General features: G+C 40.5%; 1 protein-coding gene across 3 annotated transcripts; it reads left to right on the top strand.

Moving 5' to 3' along the window:
• Positions 1–2499: 2499 nt before the first annotated feature.
• On the top strand, positions 2500–19785 carry taok1a (TAO kinase 1a). 3 transcript variants are annotated; one of them, XM_038692394.1, is made up of 21 exons: positions 2500–2813; positions 2906–3008; positions 6527–6774; positions 10701–10772; positions 10885–10986; positions 11111–11156; positions 11301–11397; positions 11497–11610; positions 11725–11816; positions 12032–12125; positions 12241–12322; positions 12438–12605; positions 12770–12970; positions 13129–13257; positions 13505–13741; positions 13837–13965; positions 14070–14273; positions 14416–14655; positions 15046–15258; positions 15415–15597; positions 15892–19785. In XM_038692394.1, exons 3-21 carry the CDS (start codon positions 6643–6645, stop codon positions 16426–16428), a joined length of 3072 nt encoding a protein of 1023 aa, XP_038548322.1. In that variant the 5' UTR covers positions 2500–2813; positions 2906–3008; positions 6527–6642; the 3' UTR covers positions 16429–19785. The 3 variants fall into 3 exon arrangements, with proteins under 3 accessions (XP_038548322.1, XP_038548323.1, XP_038548321.1); XM_038692395.1 differs by lacking the exon at positions 2906–3008; XM_038692393.1 differs by having other exon boundaries at positions 2500–3008.
• Positions 19786–21677: the final 1892 nt, after the last annotated feature.

Raw genomic sequence — 21677 nt, 5'->3', positions numbered from 1 at the left:
ACTTTCTGAAGGATACAGTCTATGGAAGGAGCTTTTCCTTCAAAATAAAAGGTTATGATTATGGTTAAAGTTAACATTATGTTTGTGCGACGGGCTTTACACATCAATTTGCATTAATGCATTATATTACTGCATTTACTGCATATACTTTAAGTATGAGCCAAGGAAAACAAGCTATAAATGAGCAACATTAGATAACAACATTTTACAGAAATTATTAGTATTAGTATCAGGCTGGTAGAGCTTCAGAAAGATACATTCATAGCAAAGATTGTGTCAATAAGAAAAGAAAAATTAAGTCTGAATTAACATGATGATCACAAATAATACTGTAGATATGATGTTTATGTCGCAGTTACTCAAACCCACCTTTGAAAAGCAAACAAATACACTCACTGTTGATATGAAAGTAAAATAATTAGGGAAAGAGAAGGAGATGTAGAGATGGAGGTTAAGAAGAAGAAGAAAATGAAGTGAGAATGAGTCTCAGCTGCAATGACCTTGGCCAAACTGAGCTTGCAGCTCTGTCAGTCCATTCAGAGAACTGGTTCCTGCCAAAACAGCATCCTTCAGTAACTGGGTTCCTTTGTTTTATCATGCACTATAACCTGAGAGCATTCACTGACTACTGCCATGGCTGCTACCCCCAAACCCTCCTAACCCCTTTTCCTAGTAAGGAAGCCTGCTATATGTCTAGTATTAATTAATTCATGGATTTCAAAGGTTTAGAGACAAAATAGATCTAATTGGTTATCTAAACATAGACTGGGTTTCTGCTCAAAGTTTGGTGACACAATTACTAATGAATGACCAATCATTGGCTTTATCTCTTGTAGTAACTACCAGCATGGCTATGTATTCTATGTATTCTGTGTATCCTGTATATCCTGCATCATTGCTGAGTACAAAAATGTAATTGGCTAAAAATAGCTTTTATATCTTTTATCTTGAAAAATAATTAGGAGATCAGAACATGTTTCTTCTTTTATATCTACTTTACTTAACTGTCACCATCAACATCATTATCACCATCACTGTCATGTATCTTAATTTTCCAATAAAAGTAAATAGTTGGTATATTTTTAGATTTAGAAATTCACTCTTTGGTTTGCAGTTAAAGTCTTATAGGGCCAACCTTTCCTAATTTCTGTGATGTAGTTTGGTCAGAGTTGTAATGGGTTCAAAACAGCCAAATTAACTACTGTCACATCTAGGAGCTTCTTTCTTCATGAAGCTCCAAATTGTGCAACACATATCCAGTCACATGTGGCACACTCTGATGAGGAAGCATGTCAAAGTATGCAGTCTCCTCCACTGACATTCAAGCAGATCCAAAAACCCTCTAAGAGCCAACATGAGTAGAGCATTGCCATTTATTGGGTTTGCAACAGGCAGGTTATAGGGCAGGCTGAGTTACCATGCAGATAGTGTTAGTTAGTGAAAGAAACTTTAAGGTTAAAGGATGGGCTACAAGGGTTTCTTTTGCACACTGTTACTGTACAAGCCCACCAAATGCAGAGAATACATTAATAAACAATAGCATGCACTGTCTGAAGGGGAAAAAGTGCACACTCTGAGGCTGCTGATTAAGAATTTAAAAAACATAAGTGATGCAAGTACCACCTACAGTCACCCCTGGGGCCTGTACAACCAGTTAATTATCATAACATTTCAGAAATTAAAAGAAATTTAATTTAATTTAAATATTTTCCTAGATATTTTCAGATGCACTCTTGGCCTCCGAACAACAAGCCTACTGCAGAGGATCCCAAAGGCAAGGTACATAGCATACTGTTCCAGTGGAGACGCTCAGTAGTCAACAGTAGAACAATTTTGTTTTTACTTGTTGAAACCCTGCTGTGGACCATTAAAATATCATCCTGTGAATGTGTGTATGTGTTTTGAATTGTGTTGTTATGGGCCAGGGCAGAATGAGAAATTGTGCTCATGGACTTCTTATATCTCTTGATATCTACTGCAAAGCTTATTCACTCCCAGAGAATATGCAAAATTAATTCATATAATTATTATTTTCATGATCATAAAAGCCTAAAATAGTAAATACACGTACACTACTTACACAAGCACTATTAAAGCATACAACATACACAGCAGTACTTTCATTTGTATCATTAAAATAGCTTAAGCAGCAATGTTAGTTCAGTTGAAACTGCAAAAGAATGTATCCCCCAAATTCTGAAGGAGTTTCTTTTCCTGCCTGAATTTGTATTTTAGCCAACTTAAGTCAAACATATCTGGTTGAACAATATGTTTTTTTCGATTCTAATTTTCAGAAAAGCATTTTCCATTTAAAGGTAATATATTGTTTTATATTATAGGATATACCTATTCCATGATGTAGTAATTTATATTACCCTAAAAAAGGAAATATACTCAAAAAAGGTCGAGTATTTACTCTCCTTTGTATTAAAGCCCAAGTGTTTTATAATTATGTCTCCGCCTCTGGATGTTTTTGGGTCAGAGAGAGTTTACTGCAACTACACCAGGCAGGGCGGAACTGCTGTGTGCAGTAAATCGAAGGAGGACGGACAGTCAGGCATAGTTACATCTTAACTTAACATCTAAGCTGTTAACATGCCAGTGTGCTAGATTAAATCCCCAGTTTTTGTAACGACATCGCGGAGACTGTCGCGGCTTGTTTGTGGGTTTTTTGGAAGTGTTTGAAATTCCCTCACATTCTCCCAACGTATTTTCACGAAGGGAGGCGGCGGTGGAGCTCTCGACACGGCAGCCATCTTTGGACCTGCCTGGGAGTGGGATTCGACTATTCTGGCACCCCAGTTACTTCGAGGGTGGGGATTTTTTTAACCTAATAATAATTCACAAATCTGTATGTTATAATCGACTGACAGCGTTACGAACAACAAGGATTTTGTGTACGAAGGTACCGCACCGGGGATGAAAGAGGAAGAATACTTGTATAATCCCAAACTGTTTGAAATACACGACATTCTCTACAGTCCTGAAACCTGGCCTGTCAGGAAAGGGTGAGTTTCAGCTAACTGGCTAAGCTAAGTTAGCAAACACCACATAGGTTAGCTTGCTAATTTAGCTATTTCTGTTAAACGACTTTTAAATTCGGTTTAATTCCACATCATTTATGCAGTTACGCGACTGTTCACGCAGTAAACACGCCGCGAAAAATGCTTGGATTGTTTGATCATATGACACGTAACTTAGCTTAGCTAACGTTAAGTTTGGTGTGTAAGTTAGCTAACATTAACGTAACGTTCGAGTCAACGCTGGCTAGTTTGGAGCTCCTGAAACCTTGTTTGCGCACGTTTAAGAGTAACGTTAGAGTGTTGTTAGGTTCCTATATGTCATACTTTGTTAGTTTGACTTACTTGTCTGACAGCTACAGAAAAGTGACAACGTTCGGTAAATCCCACCAAGTGCTTTTTCTAATTCCTCTAGTGTTGCAACTGCAGTGAGGTATTAACGTTACCTAGACACAGGTAATTTATAACGCAGCCTGTAAGACTGGGCTACCAGAAGTGAGAGTTTTGCTGTAAGACAACCCTTGGTCATTTAATAGTGGTTCACATTTTTCAGAGCAATAACAGTACTGTTGCAAGTGTCAACCTGTCCCAGCAGATAAACTGATTAGGCCCAATTGCCATCTTAACTCAATGAATATACTGTATTATAGGTCTGTAAATGATAACATACACTGACTCTTTGACACTAATGGTAAAGACAAAAGAAATCCTGGTGGTTGACAGTATATGATTGTGTTTTTTGTGCTATGGATTGGACTGCCAAATGGAAAAGACTTAACTGAGAGATATTGCTTTTAAATTCAGATTGCGTACTGATTTCTAAAAAGGCATGGCAGCATTTTATACAGATGAATCATCTATGTATGATATGAAAACTTTAAAACCATTATTTCACTGTGTCTGAAATGGCAATGCATGTCTGAAAGCATGCCATTGCTGTTAAGTCAAGACAGATAATCACTGGTCAACATGCTCACCCAGGGCCCCCTTCCTACCTCCCTATAGCTGTGCGAACAGGAAATGGTGAGAAATGCAGTGCAGTGAGGACATACATTGGGAATTCCAGCCCTCCAGCTTTGTTGTCCTGTCCTGCTGCATTCTTGTGCATGTGTGTGTGCTAGTTGGAACGTAGAGGTGTTTTATGAAGCTATCAGTTGTCATCACTCACTTTGGTGCTCACGTATCCATCCATAGTTGAAAATGGCATCATGAGAAATGACAATAAGCCTCATTCATAAGCAACAATGTAGTAAAGAACAATGGCAATAAAGAGGCACAGTCCCACATGGTAATGAGGATTTATTTCAGGGCTGTGGCTGCATCTGTGTGGAATAGTGAGTTGTTTAGTGTTGTTGTGAGACAAAAGATGTCTGCTTGAACTGGGGGCTGTTTCTCCCAGGCTGGGAAAGAAGTCTTGTGACTCTAGCATTAGCACTGCATCTGTTTGCAGCTGATCATCTGAGCCACATGGACTCAGTAAACTTTTCTCAGTGATCTTTTACAGTCTACATCTGTATTACAGCAGTACAGCTGTATAACAAACGATTTAATAGGCAGCAAATGGTTCAAAGTTTAAGCCTACCAGTTGTGTTGTGGACCTAAGCTATACTGTGCTCATTTCTGTCTTTTTTAAGGGGCAAGTTCACCTAAAATTAAAAAACAAAAACAAATAAAAATCCACATTTCCCATATATCTAGTAATGAAGATAGTTTTGCTTTTATATGAGCATGAGCAACTGAGATAAGGTTAATCCACACTGCTGTGGATATTCTCAGAATCAGAAATTCTTTTTTTTTAAGTTCACAGTGACAGCTGTCTTCAGTAGCTTATCCTGAGTACCCAGGACATTATTTTTTGGAAAGGCTGCTATATTGAAGTATTTCAAATGTAATTTTTCCACGAACAAATTATTTATCTGGATTGTATTAGACTGGTGCGGATGTGGACAGCTCAAAACTACGGCAAATAAAACCAGAGCTGTGAAAATGGCTTGAAACCACTACAGATGATTGTGAATCATGTTGTTTTTTTTTTTTTTTGGTGATCTTTAATCGCTGCTAGAAAGGTCAGTGTTTGGTATGTTTGAGAACATGTGTTTACCAAGTACTTACAGGTTTAACAAGTAGTCCCATCACTGGAATGCTTTGTTTCAGTTCAGTCATCTATCTCACAGTGAAGCAGTGCGTTGTTCACCTCAGTTTCTTTGTTTGAGCTGGAGACTGTCATCTGTGAGTTGGTTCTTTGTATCCTCCTCACATCTGTCTGTCTACATACCAGTCACTGAAGGTGTGAGGGGAGGTTGTCAGGACACAGCCCACTGATTTACTTACTGCAGATGATGTTACTATGGAAACAGGAGACTTATCTCTTGCTACCTCAGGATTTCCTGACTGGCCGTTCTCCACATTTGCACCATTCGTGTTATGTGTGTGTCTCGCTCACATTAATAGGCTCTGCTATGGCGCACATGGTCAGTCAAAGAGCTGGGAGTTTTAGACAGATGTTATACTTACCTTTTGTTTCACATTGCCTCTCACTGTAGCATATAGCCTTGTAGTATAACATTACCTATGTAAAGGAACGTAATAGTAGGTATATCAGGGTTCAATGTTAATGTTTTTTTTTCCCCCACTTGCCCGTTCATAAATCTACTTGCCTGAAGTGTTTACTTGCTAAAGATTGTTTTATTTATTTACAGTTGCCAAATAATAACAAGACTAAAGTTAATTGCTATATTTAATCTTTGTAAATAATCAAGTAAATTAATCAGAACAAGGACGCAGTGTGTCATAGATGCAAAGCATATTGAAGATGATATGACAATCATTCCCCTCAGAGATGGACTTGTTAACTTTGAGTAAGAAATGACCATAGACATTGTCTTTACCTGCTGCCATTTTGTCGCCAGTAGGGATGGGCATTGATACTACTCTTAATGAAACTCCTTATCATTTCTGTTCTTTATTGATATCATTATCGGTTCTTTTTCATTACTAAATAATTGCTTTTTAAAAATTTTATTATAACTAAATTTTTTTCAGCAGTAATCACTGTATGCACTCAATGATATATCACTGGAAACAAATCTAAATTATCAATAAAATAAATCTTATTCCTGATATCAAAATACTGAGTGAAGTTTGGAAAGAATGTAGAAAAACACCAGTCAATATCAGTCACTCCTCCTGATGTGATTCACTGCCTGCAAGTGCCGCTGGCAGAGACAGAAGGGCCTGGTTTGTCTCAGCCAGCAGTTAAGTTTACTAGAATTTGCCAAATTTTAAGATACGTGACAAACTAAGCTAAACAGTTAGGCTACATACAGACGGCTTTTGTTTTAGCTTGTTTGTAACAGTTTGCTGTTAGCATGCTGTGAGACTGTGGACAGAGCAGATGAGAATAGCACTTTCTACATGTTTGTATGTTTATGTCTGTGTATTGTTATATAAATCTGCTGGGTTTTTTTCTTCAGTGTACTTATTCTTGTTTTTTCTTGTACTCTTAGCTCTGAACACATATGAGACCGCTGTCCTGCAGATGAGCCATCGGTGGGGGCTTTCAAGTCGCTGTCGCAGACCCAGATAGTTCCTGGCGGCAGCGGCATTGCCCCCACTCCCCAGTATGCCCAACAGCAGTCGGGCGGGGAGTCTGAAGGACCCCGAAATTGCTGATCTCTTCTTCAAGGAAGACCCAGAAAAGCTCTATGCAGACCTGCGTGAGATCGGACATGGCAGCTTTGGTGCTGTATATTTTGTGAGTATTTCACAAGAAAAGGCTATGGTCCAAGCCTAAAGGCATGTTCAGCTTGATATCAGAACTGAACTCAAAAAACGCAGCCTCCTCATTCATTTCAGGGAGCCCACATAGGGGTCTGACCAAGAAAAAAATGTCAGGATAGAAAAGTTAAGCCTTTCTCAGTTAATCAAATACATTCATTCTCACATTTCTGGCATAGCACTGTGTAACATTGTTACGGTGGATAAATTGAATACAAATTTGGAAAATCCTGTCTCATTGTGCTCTAAACCACTAGCAAAGCCTGTCAAGTCTATACAGAACAGGCTTAATAATTAGGCCTTTTAGATCCTTTTAAATATTTCAGAATGGTTATAAAAATGCAGCCATTGTAGCAACACTGTAAGTGTGTCAGCTTTGACTTCAGCAAATTATTGAGCAAGCGAACTACAGTAAAAGTCAGTTATTGTTATATTTAGCAATTGTGATGTTGTATTTTTGTCTCAAGATCTTTGAAAATGTGATATTTTGGATGTGACCTGGTGCTTTTGCACAATGTGTTAGCTAAAATCATTATGTAGTTTCTGTAATGTGGATATTATGCACAAGCAGTTAGAAGCATTCATTGATCATGTCATTCGGCTTACAGAGACTTGCATCACGAGTCCCAATTTGTTGTGATACAATGCCCTGTGGGCCCACCACCCGCAGGGATGGGCATTGGGGTCATGTGTTTGCAATCTGGGTAGCAGGCCTAGGTGTGCTGACTCCAGGCATCTCAGACTTGCCCTAGGGACGTGGAATGTCACCTATGTGGTGGGGAAGGAACCAGAGTTGGTGCAGTACAAACTAGACATAGTTTGGCTCACCTCTACGCACAGCACTGGAACCAAACACCCAGAGAGGGTGGACTCTCTCTTTCTCTGGAGTTGCCCAGGGTGAGAAGCAATCGGCAAGTGTGAGGATACTCTCTGGCGGAGATCAGCGGTGTTGGATTTCTCCCCAGAGAATGAGGGTCGCATCTATATAACTATGAGTCACTGAGGGGGAAGGCTCTGATTGTTCTGTGCGCTTATGCATAGAACAGCAGATCTGAGTAACCAGCTTTCTTGGAGTCTCTTGTTGACATCCTGAAAGTGATTCCATCTAGGGACTAGACTAGTTCTGCTGGGAGACTTCAGCGCTCACCATGCTCGAGCATAAGGTCGTTCATAAATGTACTTTGTCCCAGAACACCTTGGGCAAAAGATCGATAATCAACTTTGTAGTCGTATCATCACACCTGTGGCCATATTTCGTCAACTGATTGCCGCCTGGTAGTGAGTTGGATCAGATGGCAGGTGGAGCCTGCTGGACAGACCCGGTTAACCCAAATATGTTGTGAGGGTGAGCTGGGAACGTTTGCCGAACGTTTGCCGAACGACCCTGTTCATGGGACTCAACCTCTGCAGCAGCATTGACTCGGTCACCTACAACATTGCCAAACACATTTCCACCATCTTAGCTCCATTGGTGGGAAACACGCCTCACCACATCCAAAACTCCATTGACTTGGTAAACAAAGTTCGAGGACTAAAACTGGATCCAGATGAAACCGTGGTATCCTATGACGTGACTTCTTTGTTCACCTGCATCCCCACCATAGAGGTAGTAGAAACCGTTAGGAAACGGCTAACACAAGACAACACCCTGGACAACAGAACTAGACTCAGCCCCGACCAAATCTGCAAATTACTCGACCTCTGTCTAAACACCACCTACTTCCAGTACAACGGTGGATTCTACAGACAGAAGCATGGCTGTGCCATGGGCTCACCGGTATCCCCAATTGTGGCAACATCTACATGGAAGAAGTGGAGAATAAAGCCCTCAACTCCTTCAGAGGAATAGCACCGAGCCACTGGTACAGGTATGTGGACGACACCTGGGTCAAAATTAAAAGCCAGGAAGTGCAAGCCTTCACAGAACACATCAACTCTGTGGACAGTAACATCAAGTTCACACGAGAAGATGTTCACAACAACAGTTTGGCCTTCCTGGACTGCGCTGTACACATTGAAGAGGACAGGAGCCTGCAGATTGGTGTTTACAGAAAACCCACACACACAGACCAATACCTACTGTTCGATTCCCACCACCCACTGGAGCACAAGCTAGGGGTCATGAGAACACTGCACCACAGAGCAGAAAACATACCAACAAGCGCCCAAGCCAGAGAGAAGGAACAGAACCACCTGAAGGGGGCACTTACAGCCTGTGGATACCCTAAATGGACCTTTGTGAAGACAGCCACAAGATCCAAGAAGAACTGCAGGGGAGGAGGAAAAGAAGGTCAAACGCAACAACATTGTGATTCCATATGTGTCTGGAGTATCAGAGAAACTCAGGAGGATTTTCAACAAACACAACATCCCTGTGTTTTTTAAACCCAAGAACACACTAAGACAGATACTGGTACACCCCAAAGACCGCACACCCAAACACAAGAAAAGCAATCTAGTGTATGCGGTCCAATGCAGTGAGGAATGCACAGACCTGTATATTGGGGAGACTAAACAACCACTACACAAACGCATAGCTCAACACAGAAGGGCCAACTCCTCAGGTCAAGACTCTGCAGTCTACTTACATCTGAAGGACAGAGGACACTCGTTTGAGGACCACCAGGTGCACATTTTAGACAGAGAAGATGGATGGTTTGAAAGAGGTGTCAAGGAAGCCATCTATACCAGGGTTGAGAAGCCGTCATTGAACAGGGGAGGGGGTCTACGCCACCACTTATCCCCCACTTACAATGCTGTCCTTTCATCACTTCCCAGGAAACTCAACAAACGTAACCTATTGGCCTCAGGTGAAGATACCAACGATGGTCGTTCAGTCTTGGCCACAGGTAGTCTTAACGACTGCAACGACTGTCGTCACAGCAACAAGGAACATTAACGAACCAGCGGTATCGATGACCCGGGCCAACAACCCCACTGAGGTTAAATAGCTGAGTTTCCCTGCCAGTCAGACAGAATGAAACGTCTTCCAGTATCTTCAACCAAGTCCAGTTGCCCTTGATTTTAACCTTCGTTGGATAACCTCTGGAACAATTTCTTGTACATCCCGCAGGAGGTTGGGGAAGTGGAATCCAAGTGGGCCATGATCAAAGCCTTCCTTGTAGAGGTGGCTGGCAGGAACTGTGCTTAGGTCATCGGTGCCTGTCATGGTGGCATCCTAAGAAGGAAGCCATTAAGCTGAAGGAGGCCTTTTGGGCTTAATTGGCTCAGGGGTCTTCTGAAGCAGCAGACGGGTACCAGGAGGCCAGAAGGGCTACAGCTCCTGCAGTTGCTGAAGCAAAAACCTTTGTGTGGGAGGAGTTTGGGGAGGCTGGCAAACCGTTCAACGACTTAGGAAAGCAGGGCGTGGCCCTGCCGTGGAGGAGCTGCTGACCTGGACTGTGGATATTATCGAGTGGTAGAAAGAGCACTTTGAGGAGCTCCTGAACCCGACCAAAACATCCTCTGTGGATGAGGCAGTATCTGAAGACTCTGAAGTCACTGAGGCAGTCAAGTCTGAGGCCATGGTTCTCTGCCGGAAAACGGTAGATCATTCCCAACGGGGTGGGAGTGAGTTGCTGCGGACAGACAATGCCATGTTGCCCCAACAGCTATATTGAGTCTACATAGTCTTCTAATCCTAATCCTAGATGGATCATGTAGTTGTGTCTTTTAATATAGATTGTGTTGTCAAAATGTTTGGGGCAATGAGGTCAAACACCTCATTTGTCGATTTTAAAAATGCAAAAAGACATAATTTAAATTTTACAGGCAAATAATACAGACAAAATGAATTTTCATGGATAGCTCAAAATATAAAAAAAACTGATACTTGTACTGTTGTGCATGTAGCCTAAGTAACTAACTGAAATCACACCGCTATTTAATGTGCTTGTCATTCAGGCACGGGATGAGCGGACAAATGAGGTGGTGGCCATCAAGAAAATGTCTTATAGTGGAAAGCAGTCCAGTGAGGTATGAAGCTTTCACTAACCTATATAATATTAACAGGCAATTGTTACCACATTTACTCACAAAGTTTGTTTTGTTTGTTGTTATAGTCCTCTGATTTATACTATTTTCATAGAAATGGCAAGACATTATCAAGGAGGTGAAATTCCTGCAGAGAGTACAACACCCAAACAGCATAGAGTACAAAGGATGTTACCTGCGAGAGCACACTGCCTGGGTAAACTTTTACAGGGAGTGTCACTGGTTATGATGATGATACTGTCACTTAAATGTATTGCTCACTGATTGATAAAGAGGGTAAAGCATTTGACTCTCACAAAACACTCTTTATTTCATTTCAGCTGGTAATGGAATACTGTCTAGGCTCTGCTTCAGATTTGTTAGAAGGTGAGTTGAAAACCTTTGAACTCCTGATTATTGCATGAGGCTGCATGACTACAGGCAGAGCAGGTAGTCTCCTCCCAATTCAAGTTTATCCTTGTCACTTTTTTTCTTGATTTACATTCCTGTTGGTGTATGTATCCCTTCCAGTTCACAAGAAACCTCTGCAAGAAGTTGAAATAGCTGCAATTACCCATGGTGCTCTTAAGGGGTTGTCTTATCTTCACTCCCACAACATGATTCACCGGTGAGTGTTTGGGAGCATGCTGGGCACCAAGTGCATATACCCCAAGGTGTTCTGTTGTTTGCATGGAGCTGTAATCATTTCCTCTCATGTGTATGACAGAGATATCAAGGCAGGAAATGTCTTGCTGACAGAGCCAGGGCAGGTAAAACTAGCAGATTTTGGTTCTGCCTCCATCGCCTGTCCTGCCAACTCCTTTGTTGGGACTCCATATTGGTACGTTACAAAACACATACTTCAAAGGTTCTTCTCAGAGCAGTTTTGAAGATTTTTTTTTATTAAATTACCATTTACATATTTGTATAGAGCTAAATGTGTTTGTTTTCTCAGGATGGCTCCAGAAGTAATTTTAGCTATGGATGAGGGTCAGTATGATGGAAAGGTGGACATTTGGTCTTTGGGAATAACCTGCATTGAATTAGGTATGGTTACTGGTCTATATGTTCTGATTCACATCTAAGATTTGGACCTGATTTGTTGTTGCATGTCTTTTTACACTTTAACAGACATCTCATAGCAAACATTATTTTTGCTCACATAGTCAGTAATTGAATAATGTTGCTCTTTCTTCCTCTCATAATTTAATTTTTCTTCACAACATCTGACTCCTTGATGTAATCTGCTACTTGCTTTGTAGCTGAGAGGAAGCCTCCACTGTTCAACATGAATGCAATGAGTGCCTTATACCATATAGCACAGAATGAGAGCCCCACCCTGCAGTCTAGTGAATGGTGAGATTAAAATAATTAAATATATAAGAGCTGGTGAAATGTTTCTTAAACAAACTTGAGTCTATAAAATAACTACAATTTTATCCTTTTTCTGCATTTTGTCTCTCTACTTCAGGACGGAATATTTCCGAAACTTTGTAGATTCTTGCCTTCAGAAATTACCCCAGGATAGGCCAAACTCTGAGGAGCTCTTAAAGGTAAGAATCAGAAAATGTATATATGACTCATGTCATCCTTTTTGGTTAATCTCTACAACCACATTAGAATTCAGGACTTTAATGCATGAAGTATTTTTTTGTGTTCTTCCTTCAGCATGCATTTGTCCAACGTGAGCGACCAGAATCAGTTCTAATAGACCTGATAAATCGGACTAAGGATGCAGTGCGGGAGCTGGACAATCTGCAGTATCGTAAAATGAAGAAGATCTTATTTCAGGAAGCCCACAATGGCCCGACAACTGAGGCACAAGATGAAGAGGAGGTCTGTCATATGACTGCTTTAAATGCTGCTAGCTTGCATCTCTACCTTTCTCAATTTCTGTCATCTCCAATTTAGCGAGGTTGTAGTTCATAGTATTGAGTTATCCTATGTCATTAGAGAGCATTGTTGTAACCATACTATCTTCCATGGGCATTTATTTTTAGGAGCCAGAACACAGTGTGGGTAGGACGGGTACAGTGAACAGTGTGGGGAGCAACCAATCCATACCCAGTATGTCAATCAGTGCCAGTTCCCAGAGCAGCTCTGTCAACAGTCTTACGGATGCAGGTGATGACAAGAGTGAGGTGGACATGGAGGGAGACCACACAGTCATGTCAAACAGCTCTGTGATACACCTCAAGCCGGTAAGAAGTTCAGGTTCCACTCTGACCTGTAACAATATCGTGTTATATAGTGTTCACGGTTTAAAATTGATTATAGTAACACGAGACATAAATGTGTTTTCTGTGCAGTATCTTGTTCTGCTCCTTACATGTTCTGTGCATGGATGCCTACCTTTCAGGAGGAAGAGACATATAATGAAGAGTCAGAACCTCACACCCGGCCAGCTGAGCCACAGTCCCCGCCTGCACCCACTCCACGGCCAAAACGGAACCGCGAACACTTTGCTACTATACGCACAGCCTCAGTGGTAAAAACACAATTGATGTATTTGCAGATCAAATAAGATGATGGCTAAAACAACCACCTATATACAGAATTGAATGTTTTTTGCTTTAAGGCTTGAAAGTTGTGATTTTGGATGGAACAGAAGCAGACCCATGATCCAGCTTGAAACATCTGAAACATATGCATACGCTGAATTTTTCCCATATCATCTTTAATAGCTCTTTCCACCCACAACAAAAGTCAGTGAATGTGTGCCTTGTGTTTGCCAGCTCACTCGCCAAATCAAGGAGCATGAGCAGGATTCTGAGTTAAGAGAGCAGATACTGGGCTACAAGCGCATGAGGCGGCAGCACCAGAAACAGCTGATGGCTCTGGAAAACAAGCTGAAGGCTGAGATGGATGAGCACAGACTTCGCCTTGACAAGGAGCTAGAGAACCAGAGGAATAATTTTGCCCAGGAGATGGAGAAACTGATCAAGAAGCACCAGGCGTCCATGGAGAAAGATGTATGCATTCAGCTAATTTTTGTGTTCACTAAGATTTATAACACTGGCTTTTTTGTATCTAAAGCAAACTGATTAATGATGTGTTTCTCCATTAGGCAAAAACATTTAGCAATGATGAAAAGAAGTTCCAACAACATATTCAGAACCAGCAGAAGAAAGAGCTCAACAGCTTCCTCGAATCCCAAAAACGGGAGTACAAACTTCGCAAGGAACAACTCAAAGAGGTAAGTACATTAGTCTCCAAAACTTACTTACTATCAGCAATGGACATCAATCAGTAATTTGAAGTTTGTTTTACTAGTGACCTGCAATCTTTTCTTTTGTTTAGGAGTTAAATGAAAACCAGTCAACACCCAAGAAGGAAAAGCAGGAGTGGTTGTCGAAGCAGAAGGAAAATTTCCAACACTTCCAAGCAGAGGAAGAGGCTAACTTACAGCGCAGACAGAGGCAGTATCTGGAGCTGGAATGCCGCAGGTTCAAACGGAGGATCTTGATCGCTCGCCACAATATTGAACAGGACTTAGTGCGTGAGGTGAGCACACTGTCTCCTATTATACTGCTAGGTTTCAGCTGTTGTACATATTGGTTTAATGAATTAAAAAACTAAATTGTTGTTATCTTTGGTGCGTGACAATCTCATCTCTTTGTTTGTCTCACCATGTGCACATAATTAGGAGCTAAACAAGCGTCAGACCCAGAAGGACCTGGAACATGCTATGCTTCTTCGGCACCACGAGTCCATGCAAGAGCTGGAGTTCCGCCAGCTCAACACCATCCAAAAGACTAGGGTTGAGCTGATCCGCCTGCAGCACCAGACGGAGCTCACCAATCAGCAGGAGTACAACAAGAGGAGGGAGAGGGAACTTCGACGCAAGCACGTTATGGAGGTTCGCCAACAACCCAAGAGTCTCAAGGTGAGAATTTTGCTTGTGAGCATGCACGTGTATACTCTCATTTTATTAATAATAAAATGCTGCTCTAGGTTGTAGGAGCTGCCAAATATGCAATTCACAGTTAGTCTGCCGGACCTATTCTTCATCTTAAATAAGCTGAGATGTGCTGAACCATGCTGGTCTGTAAAATGTACATTAAAAAGACATCAAAAGTTAAGAGTGTTCGGCTTTTATCTCCCCTTTGGTTAGGCAAAGATTTTTTTTACAGAGAATAGAAGCATGCTTATGTTTCTTATCCATGTAATGTGGGGTTTTTACTATTCAACTTGCTTGGTTGATCTGTTTCTGTGTTCAATGCTTGCCTTTAAATAGAAAGAAATACATAATTTAATACTTTTCTCTACAACATAGTCCAAAGAGCTACAGATCAAGAAGCAGTTCCAGGACACATGTAAGATCCAGACCAGGCAGTACAAGGCACTGAGGAACCATCTGTTGGAGAACACACCAAAGTCAGAGCACAAGGCTGTCCTTAAACGGCTGAAGCAGGAGCAACACCGCAAACTCGCCATTTTGGCAGAGCAGTATGACCACTCCATTAATGAGATGCTTTCCACTCAGGCGGTAAGTCTGGCAATGTCAGGAATGTAGAATCCTAAAGTTATGAAGGAAGACCATGAAGTTGCCACCTTTTGCCCCATTTTTGGAGGACGTATCCAACTTAGTTATGGTTGTGTGTGTATTTCACTCGTTGGATCCTGATCTTCTCTCTGTCCTTAGCTACGCCTGGATGAGACTCAGGAGGCTCAGGGCCAAGCCCTACGAATACAGCTACAGCAGGAGCTGGAGCTTCTCAACGCCTACCAGAGCAAGATCAAGATGCAGACCGATGCCCAGCACGAACGCGAGAAGAAGGACCTGGAGCAGAGGGTGTCACTCCGAAGGGCCCTGCTGGAACAGAAGGTTGTCCTCTATGAACTATTCTCATGTGGAAATTTACATTGGTCTAAATCCATGATTATTGGCAAGATTTGAGTTTTAGAGGTACTTTCAAAAGCCCAGCACACTCGCACTTCTATTCCAAAAATCTATTTTTGTAACTTTATCTAGATATCTTTGTATCTACGTTATAGTTTCTATTTGCTGACTGTTGATGGATTGGCTACCAGTCAATCATAGTGAAGTTGAGTGTATCTGCTAACTGTAAAGCACATAAATAAACGTTACTTACTAAATGCCTTACTTTTTCCTGTGTAGATTGAAGAGGAGATGCTCTCCTTGCAGAATGAACGCTTGGAGCGAATCCGGGGCTTGCTGGAACGTCAAGCCCGAGAAGTTGAGGCTTTTGACTCAGAGAGTATGCGCCTGGGCTTCAGCAACATGGTGCTATCAAACATCTCCCCAGAGGGCCTCAGCAATAGCTTTCCCGGGGCTTCAGGAAGTTGGAGTCATCAACAACAGCACCCATCTGGCAGCGCTCAAGGGCCACACTGGGGCAGTGGCAGTCTTGGCTCAGGGTCAAGCCACCAAGGCAGCCGTCACCACTATCACTCCAGTCCGGGAGGGGCACCTATGCAGCAAGGCTGGGGGCAGGGCATGCAGGGAGGTGGGAGTCCATCACCATGGGGCCACTCATCAGCAGGAGCCCTGGTCACCCGCGTCAGTGGAGGTGTACAGAACAGCCCCCAAGCAATGGGGAGGACACCCTCAGGAGGGCGCAGTGAGCAGGCCATGAGCAGGAGTACCAGTGTCACCTCTCAAATATCTAACGGGTCACACCTCTCCTACACATAGAGTATTGGCTGAGCTCTGCGGCTCTGTCTCTCTCCCATGTACAGATGTGGCTGTGTGATGAAATAAATGTTGCTCAGGTCAAAAGGGCTGGAAGAGACGCAGCCCGTCCTCACGGCAGTTTATCGGCACACATAAAGATCCTTAAATTTATGTTACATAAGCAATTTGAGTGTCAACACATAATACTCCCATTTGTTTTCATTTACAGCTCTCTTTTGGAATTTTTAAAATATATGTTGCTATTCACAGCCATTGCTCTCATTTTGCACATGAAACACTGTTAAAAAAGCCTTTAACATGTGTTAACTATGTCCTTAGAAATATCAAACAATCACAGTAAACTGATTTTATTTAGCAGCCCCCTCCTTCACTCTCCCGATTCATATTCAGTTATACACTGGTTGATTATTTGACGGTGGTTAGAAATGCAGCAGACCCGACTAAAGATGCTTTGCTGTTGTGATACCAGCCTGCTGTAATGGTCATTGTGAAAGATGCCTCCTTTTATTAAGTAGTAGTTTTAGTTTTCACATAATGTCCTGATCATTAGCCAAAATGAGACTTTACAAATTCAGAGCCAAATAAACCAACTGTTTCAGGCTTGCGCTACAACACTAATTCAGTGCCTTTTTACCTTTTCATTATAGAAATCGGTCTCAGATGTTTATAGTTTATTATTTTAAATTTCATCATCAGTTTATAATCAGTGCCAGTGTATATTTTGTTAAGTCTATTTTAACACCTGTGATTTTAGTTCCAGAGGTTCCACATACTTTTCTCAGATTATTATATTCACTGTGCAATAAAGTTGGTTTAAGTCTTATGAACGGTGGGAAATAGAAAAGTACTTATGTATATCAGTAACTATATTTTAGGTCTTTAGAGTGGTGGTACTCTAGGGGTGAACTTGGAAACCCCTGTGTGACAGAGGATGTGACTGTACACATTGACAGGAGGAATTGTGAGAAAAAGTAATTTGCCTTCAAAAACAATCTTAGTATTGATTTGTTTATTTGTTTTTTTTATATATATTATTAGTGCCTTTTTAAAACTGCTGCCTTTTTCAAAGCACTTTATACAGCTAAATATGTGTAAAATTAATGTTTGACTTCTTTTTCGCAAAGCACCTGGTATATTAGTGTTTTGTTGGTACGTATGTAGTTAAGATAAGGAGTTGAAGTAACCTGTGCTGCGGTTTCTAGGAGCAATTTCCCAAGTACAGACAAGGCCCTAGTGTATGTCAACATACAGTGAGTGAGTGAAACCATTCCACCCCTTTCTGCAGCTTTTACTGTGTTTTGAAACTCTAGATGATGTTGGTTATCTCCTGTATGATTGTGCTGAATTTTGAATGAACAGAGCGTGTGATGATGCTGCAGTGTTTTTCAGATACATTTTGGCTTCAGTTTCCATAAAACAAACTTAACTGAGTTTAACAGAAAGGAGTCCATTATGTGCAGGCAGATAGCTTAAGGAAATTGTCATGACCATGACAGCAGGCTTGGCACTACTAAGAAAATTACAACACTGTTAAAAAAACGTTGGCCCAGTTAAGTAACACAAAAAATATAAAAGGTGCTAAGTTATAAATGTTTCACCATCTCATCAGAACTCAAGAACAAGGGTTACTGAATCAATCACATGCTTGCATGATAACATTGTAGCATATCCTTGTAAATGTAATATTGAGTCAACGCACACTCTGAAAACAGCCAAATGCAAAATAAATGTGGCAAAAAGCACTTAGGTATTCCTTTGATAGCTCTAGCAGCTCCTCTAATATCTGTTCCTGTTCGCTCCCTTCAAACTGGTTTGTGTTTGAAATATGATTGGAGAAGTCGGTGTCCTTTCTACAGCTTGTTCAAATTAGGCTTACCATTTCCATAGAGAGAATTTTAAAACACTAAGTTGAAAAGGCCTTTAAGGATGATCCAGAGATGATACCGAGAGGTCCTCCTCTGAATCACAGAGCTGGAGTTAAATGTTCATATGTGTATATTGTACTGAAGAAAACATTTAACGACTAAACTCACATTTTAAGAAAATTATTTCTAAAACTAACTTTATTCAACTGACAGGCCACACTGATATTAGTAAACCTTTCACTCTCGAAGTGGTGTTGAGTTGTCTGGACATAGCTCATTGGAAGATATTCTTGGTGTACACAGACAAAATGCCTCATATGCATGTAGTGGCTGTCATCTCCTTTTAAATGCCATTTATTTAGTCAACCGGCCATCTCTGAGCATTATCACTGCAGAGTTTGTTCCCCCCAGCACACGTTTAACCATTTGATTCAGAGCCACTTTTAGGGTTGCTGGCTCTTCTGAATATTATACTGTGATATATTCCTATCACATTTGAGGACACTAAAATATTGGCGACTTTTTCTTAATAGGTGGGATTAGTATATACCCTACCTAGAAAGTATGCATTATATCAAGTTTCATATGGTTTGGTCCCAAAACTCTTTTTTTTCTTTTTCATGCCAAGTGACTAGCTCCAGCTACTGTAACACAACAGGTTATATTCATCATTTATTGATATTTGGTAAAGAAAAGGGGAATGTATTTATCATGATCGGAATCTTACCTTAAGTCAAAAGCCAAGGCCAAGAGTTTGAATGTTGGGCCATTCAGACCTCACATACATGCCAACCTTAAGTTTGTATGCACAATTTTTGTTCACTTTATCTCAATGTTGTGTGTGAGGGAGTCTGGATATTGTTGTCAATCATTGTCAGTGATAAGACCTTTCCACCAACCTGGATTAATTTTATTTTATTTTTTACTTTAACTTTGATGTCAAATTTTGTCCTACTGACTGAAAGCATATGGGATACTGAATGAGAATCGGCAACAGAAAATGGTGATACTTTTTATGGTCTAACACTGTGCCATACCTGAGTTGCCAAGCCCAGATACCACTGCATTGTGTCATGCACCTGGTTTTACCTATCATTAGGCTGACACGGTGAAATGTATGAAACATAAAAACAAGTTGGTTCTGGTCTAGTGGCCAAAGGCTTGAACAGATGATATGGTGACAGGCAAATTATGAAAAGAGATTGTATTTCTTTGAACATGTCAGTATTCTTCTTTGGCACATTACCACTACGACTCATAACCTGTATTAAACTGTATAGATGGGGGAACTTGTTATTGAATGTTAGAGATTATGAAGATACTACATAAGAGATGGTTAAGTACTAAAAGTGGATTTAAATTGTGTAAAAAGATTCATAAAACAGAATAAAAATAGGATCAAATGTACTATTTTGTTTGTATTATATTTACCATTGTGTTGGCAGAGGGATATTGAACAGAAATCAGCTGTAATAAAGTAATTTTAGTATAAGTCGCCTTGTGGTTTATTTTTTGTTTACAGCTTTAGGTTGCTATAGTATGGCATTGCATGAGAGTACTGTATTATACATGATACAATATTGACGTTACTTCAGGACCCCTCACGGTCCGAGGACCACTGCTTGGGAATCAATCAACCAACGCTGCTGTAATGGTCTCAGAAGCGGAAGTACATACAACGTGATGTGTGACGAGCATTGTAAACAAGACTATAAAAGGAATGTCGTTTCAAGAGTTTTTGAATTGAGTAAGTAAAAGAGTCTTCTAACATAAATCAATACGTATTTACTTAACTAGCTTGGCCCTGTTAACAATGAAAATGGATCTTCATAACGTATGTAAGTTAACAGAACATCAGCTGTAAAAACAAGGTAACGTTAACGTTGGCTCACATTTGTTCTTCACGTGTTACTGGCATTTTTACATTAGTAAATGTATACATTAGTTACGTATAAATCATTAGCTAACGTTAAAGTCAAATGAGCAACTTAACTAACTATAGCGGCACAAACAAGAGACTTTAAAACAAGTCGCTAGCTAACTATAGCTGGATAATACAGCTAAGTTGTAACGTTAGCTCGACTTTAGCTATCAAGCTAGCCATCGTTATTATCTCACACTAGCGCACTAACACTAACGTGTCCTCTGCATCGATGATATTGACAACTGTGTAGTGATATTTGTATCTATACACAAACTGAAGTAACGGTAATGTCTGTGATATTACGTTAGCTAACCTAGCTATGAATGGTAGAACGCATAATCGACGATAACGGTGTTTGGACACTGATTTGCTAACTACTTTTAACAGCAAAATAGAGAGAAAAGGTGTGGCACTGAATAGGCAATATCAATGTTTTTGGTGTGATTTTTAATTTTGGTAATGTTGCTCAACAACAGTTTTAAATTTACAAGCCAGCTAACTCATCAAATTATGTGTAACATTATAGGCTATTGCTACAAAGTGCTACAAAAATACTAAACTTACCTTGGCTTCAACATTACATACACAGGAAACCTCAACATGGCTGTGAAAGACCTGAGGGACAAAGCAAGGAGATCTTTCAATGTAATAAAAAGAAACATTAAAATATATATTCCAATTGAAATTGGCTTAAAAGTTTCCAATTTGTACTAGAACCAATAATTCTATATGGCAGTGAAATTTGGGGGCCAAATCTAAATAAGGAATTTGAGAAATGGGACAAAATCTTTCCATACTGAGTTCTGTAAGAGCATCCTACAGGTGCAGAGAAAAACACCAAATAATCTGTGCAGAGCAGAGCTAAAAATACAGAAAAGATCAATTAAATTTTACAATCACTTAAAATCAGTTAACCCCCAGACATACCATCACAAAGCCCTAACATACCAGGAGCTGAAACCAGAGAAGAGTCCCCTCAGCCAGCTGGTCCTGAGGCTCTCTGCAGTAACAAGTCCCCAACAGCCTCAAGACAGAAACACCAACTCTAGCAGACCAAACCAAATTATCAACAAGCAAAAAGAAATATATATTTAATACTGGAAAGAAACGACCAAAACACAAAATAAATTCCAATGTTATCTGACCCTAAAAAGAGAATTCACACTGGAAAATTACCTGAGCACAATAAAATATTCTAAACTAAGAAAAATGCTTACAACATACAGACTGAGTGAACACAGCCTGGCCATAGAAAAGGGTCGCCACAGACAGAGCTGGTTACCACATGCCCTAAATATAAAATACTTAGACAAAAACACTTTGCAAACATTTCCCAAATATACCCCGAATTCAAATTTACACACAGAAACTCCCCTATTTACTGGGAGAAATGCCCAAATGTCAAATAATTGCTGCAAAATATATCTCATCATGCCATGAACTGAGGACAACCAGTGGAA

This window comes from Micropterus salmoides, unplaced genomic scaffold, assembly GCF_014851395.1.
Source record: "Micropterus salmoides isolate LMB-PRFRI ecotype aquatic unplaced genomic scaffold, ASM1485139v1 Ms_hic_scaffold_3, whole genome shotgun sequence".
Lineage (NCBI taxonomy): Eukaryota > Metazoa > Chordata > Actinopteri > Centrarchiformes > Centrarchidae > Micropterus > Micropterus salmoides.
Note: the sequence above shows the minus strand (reverse complement) of the source record. Positions and strands in the feature narration are given on the sequence as shown.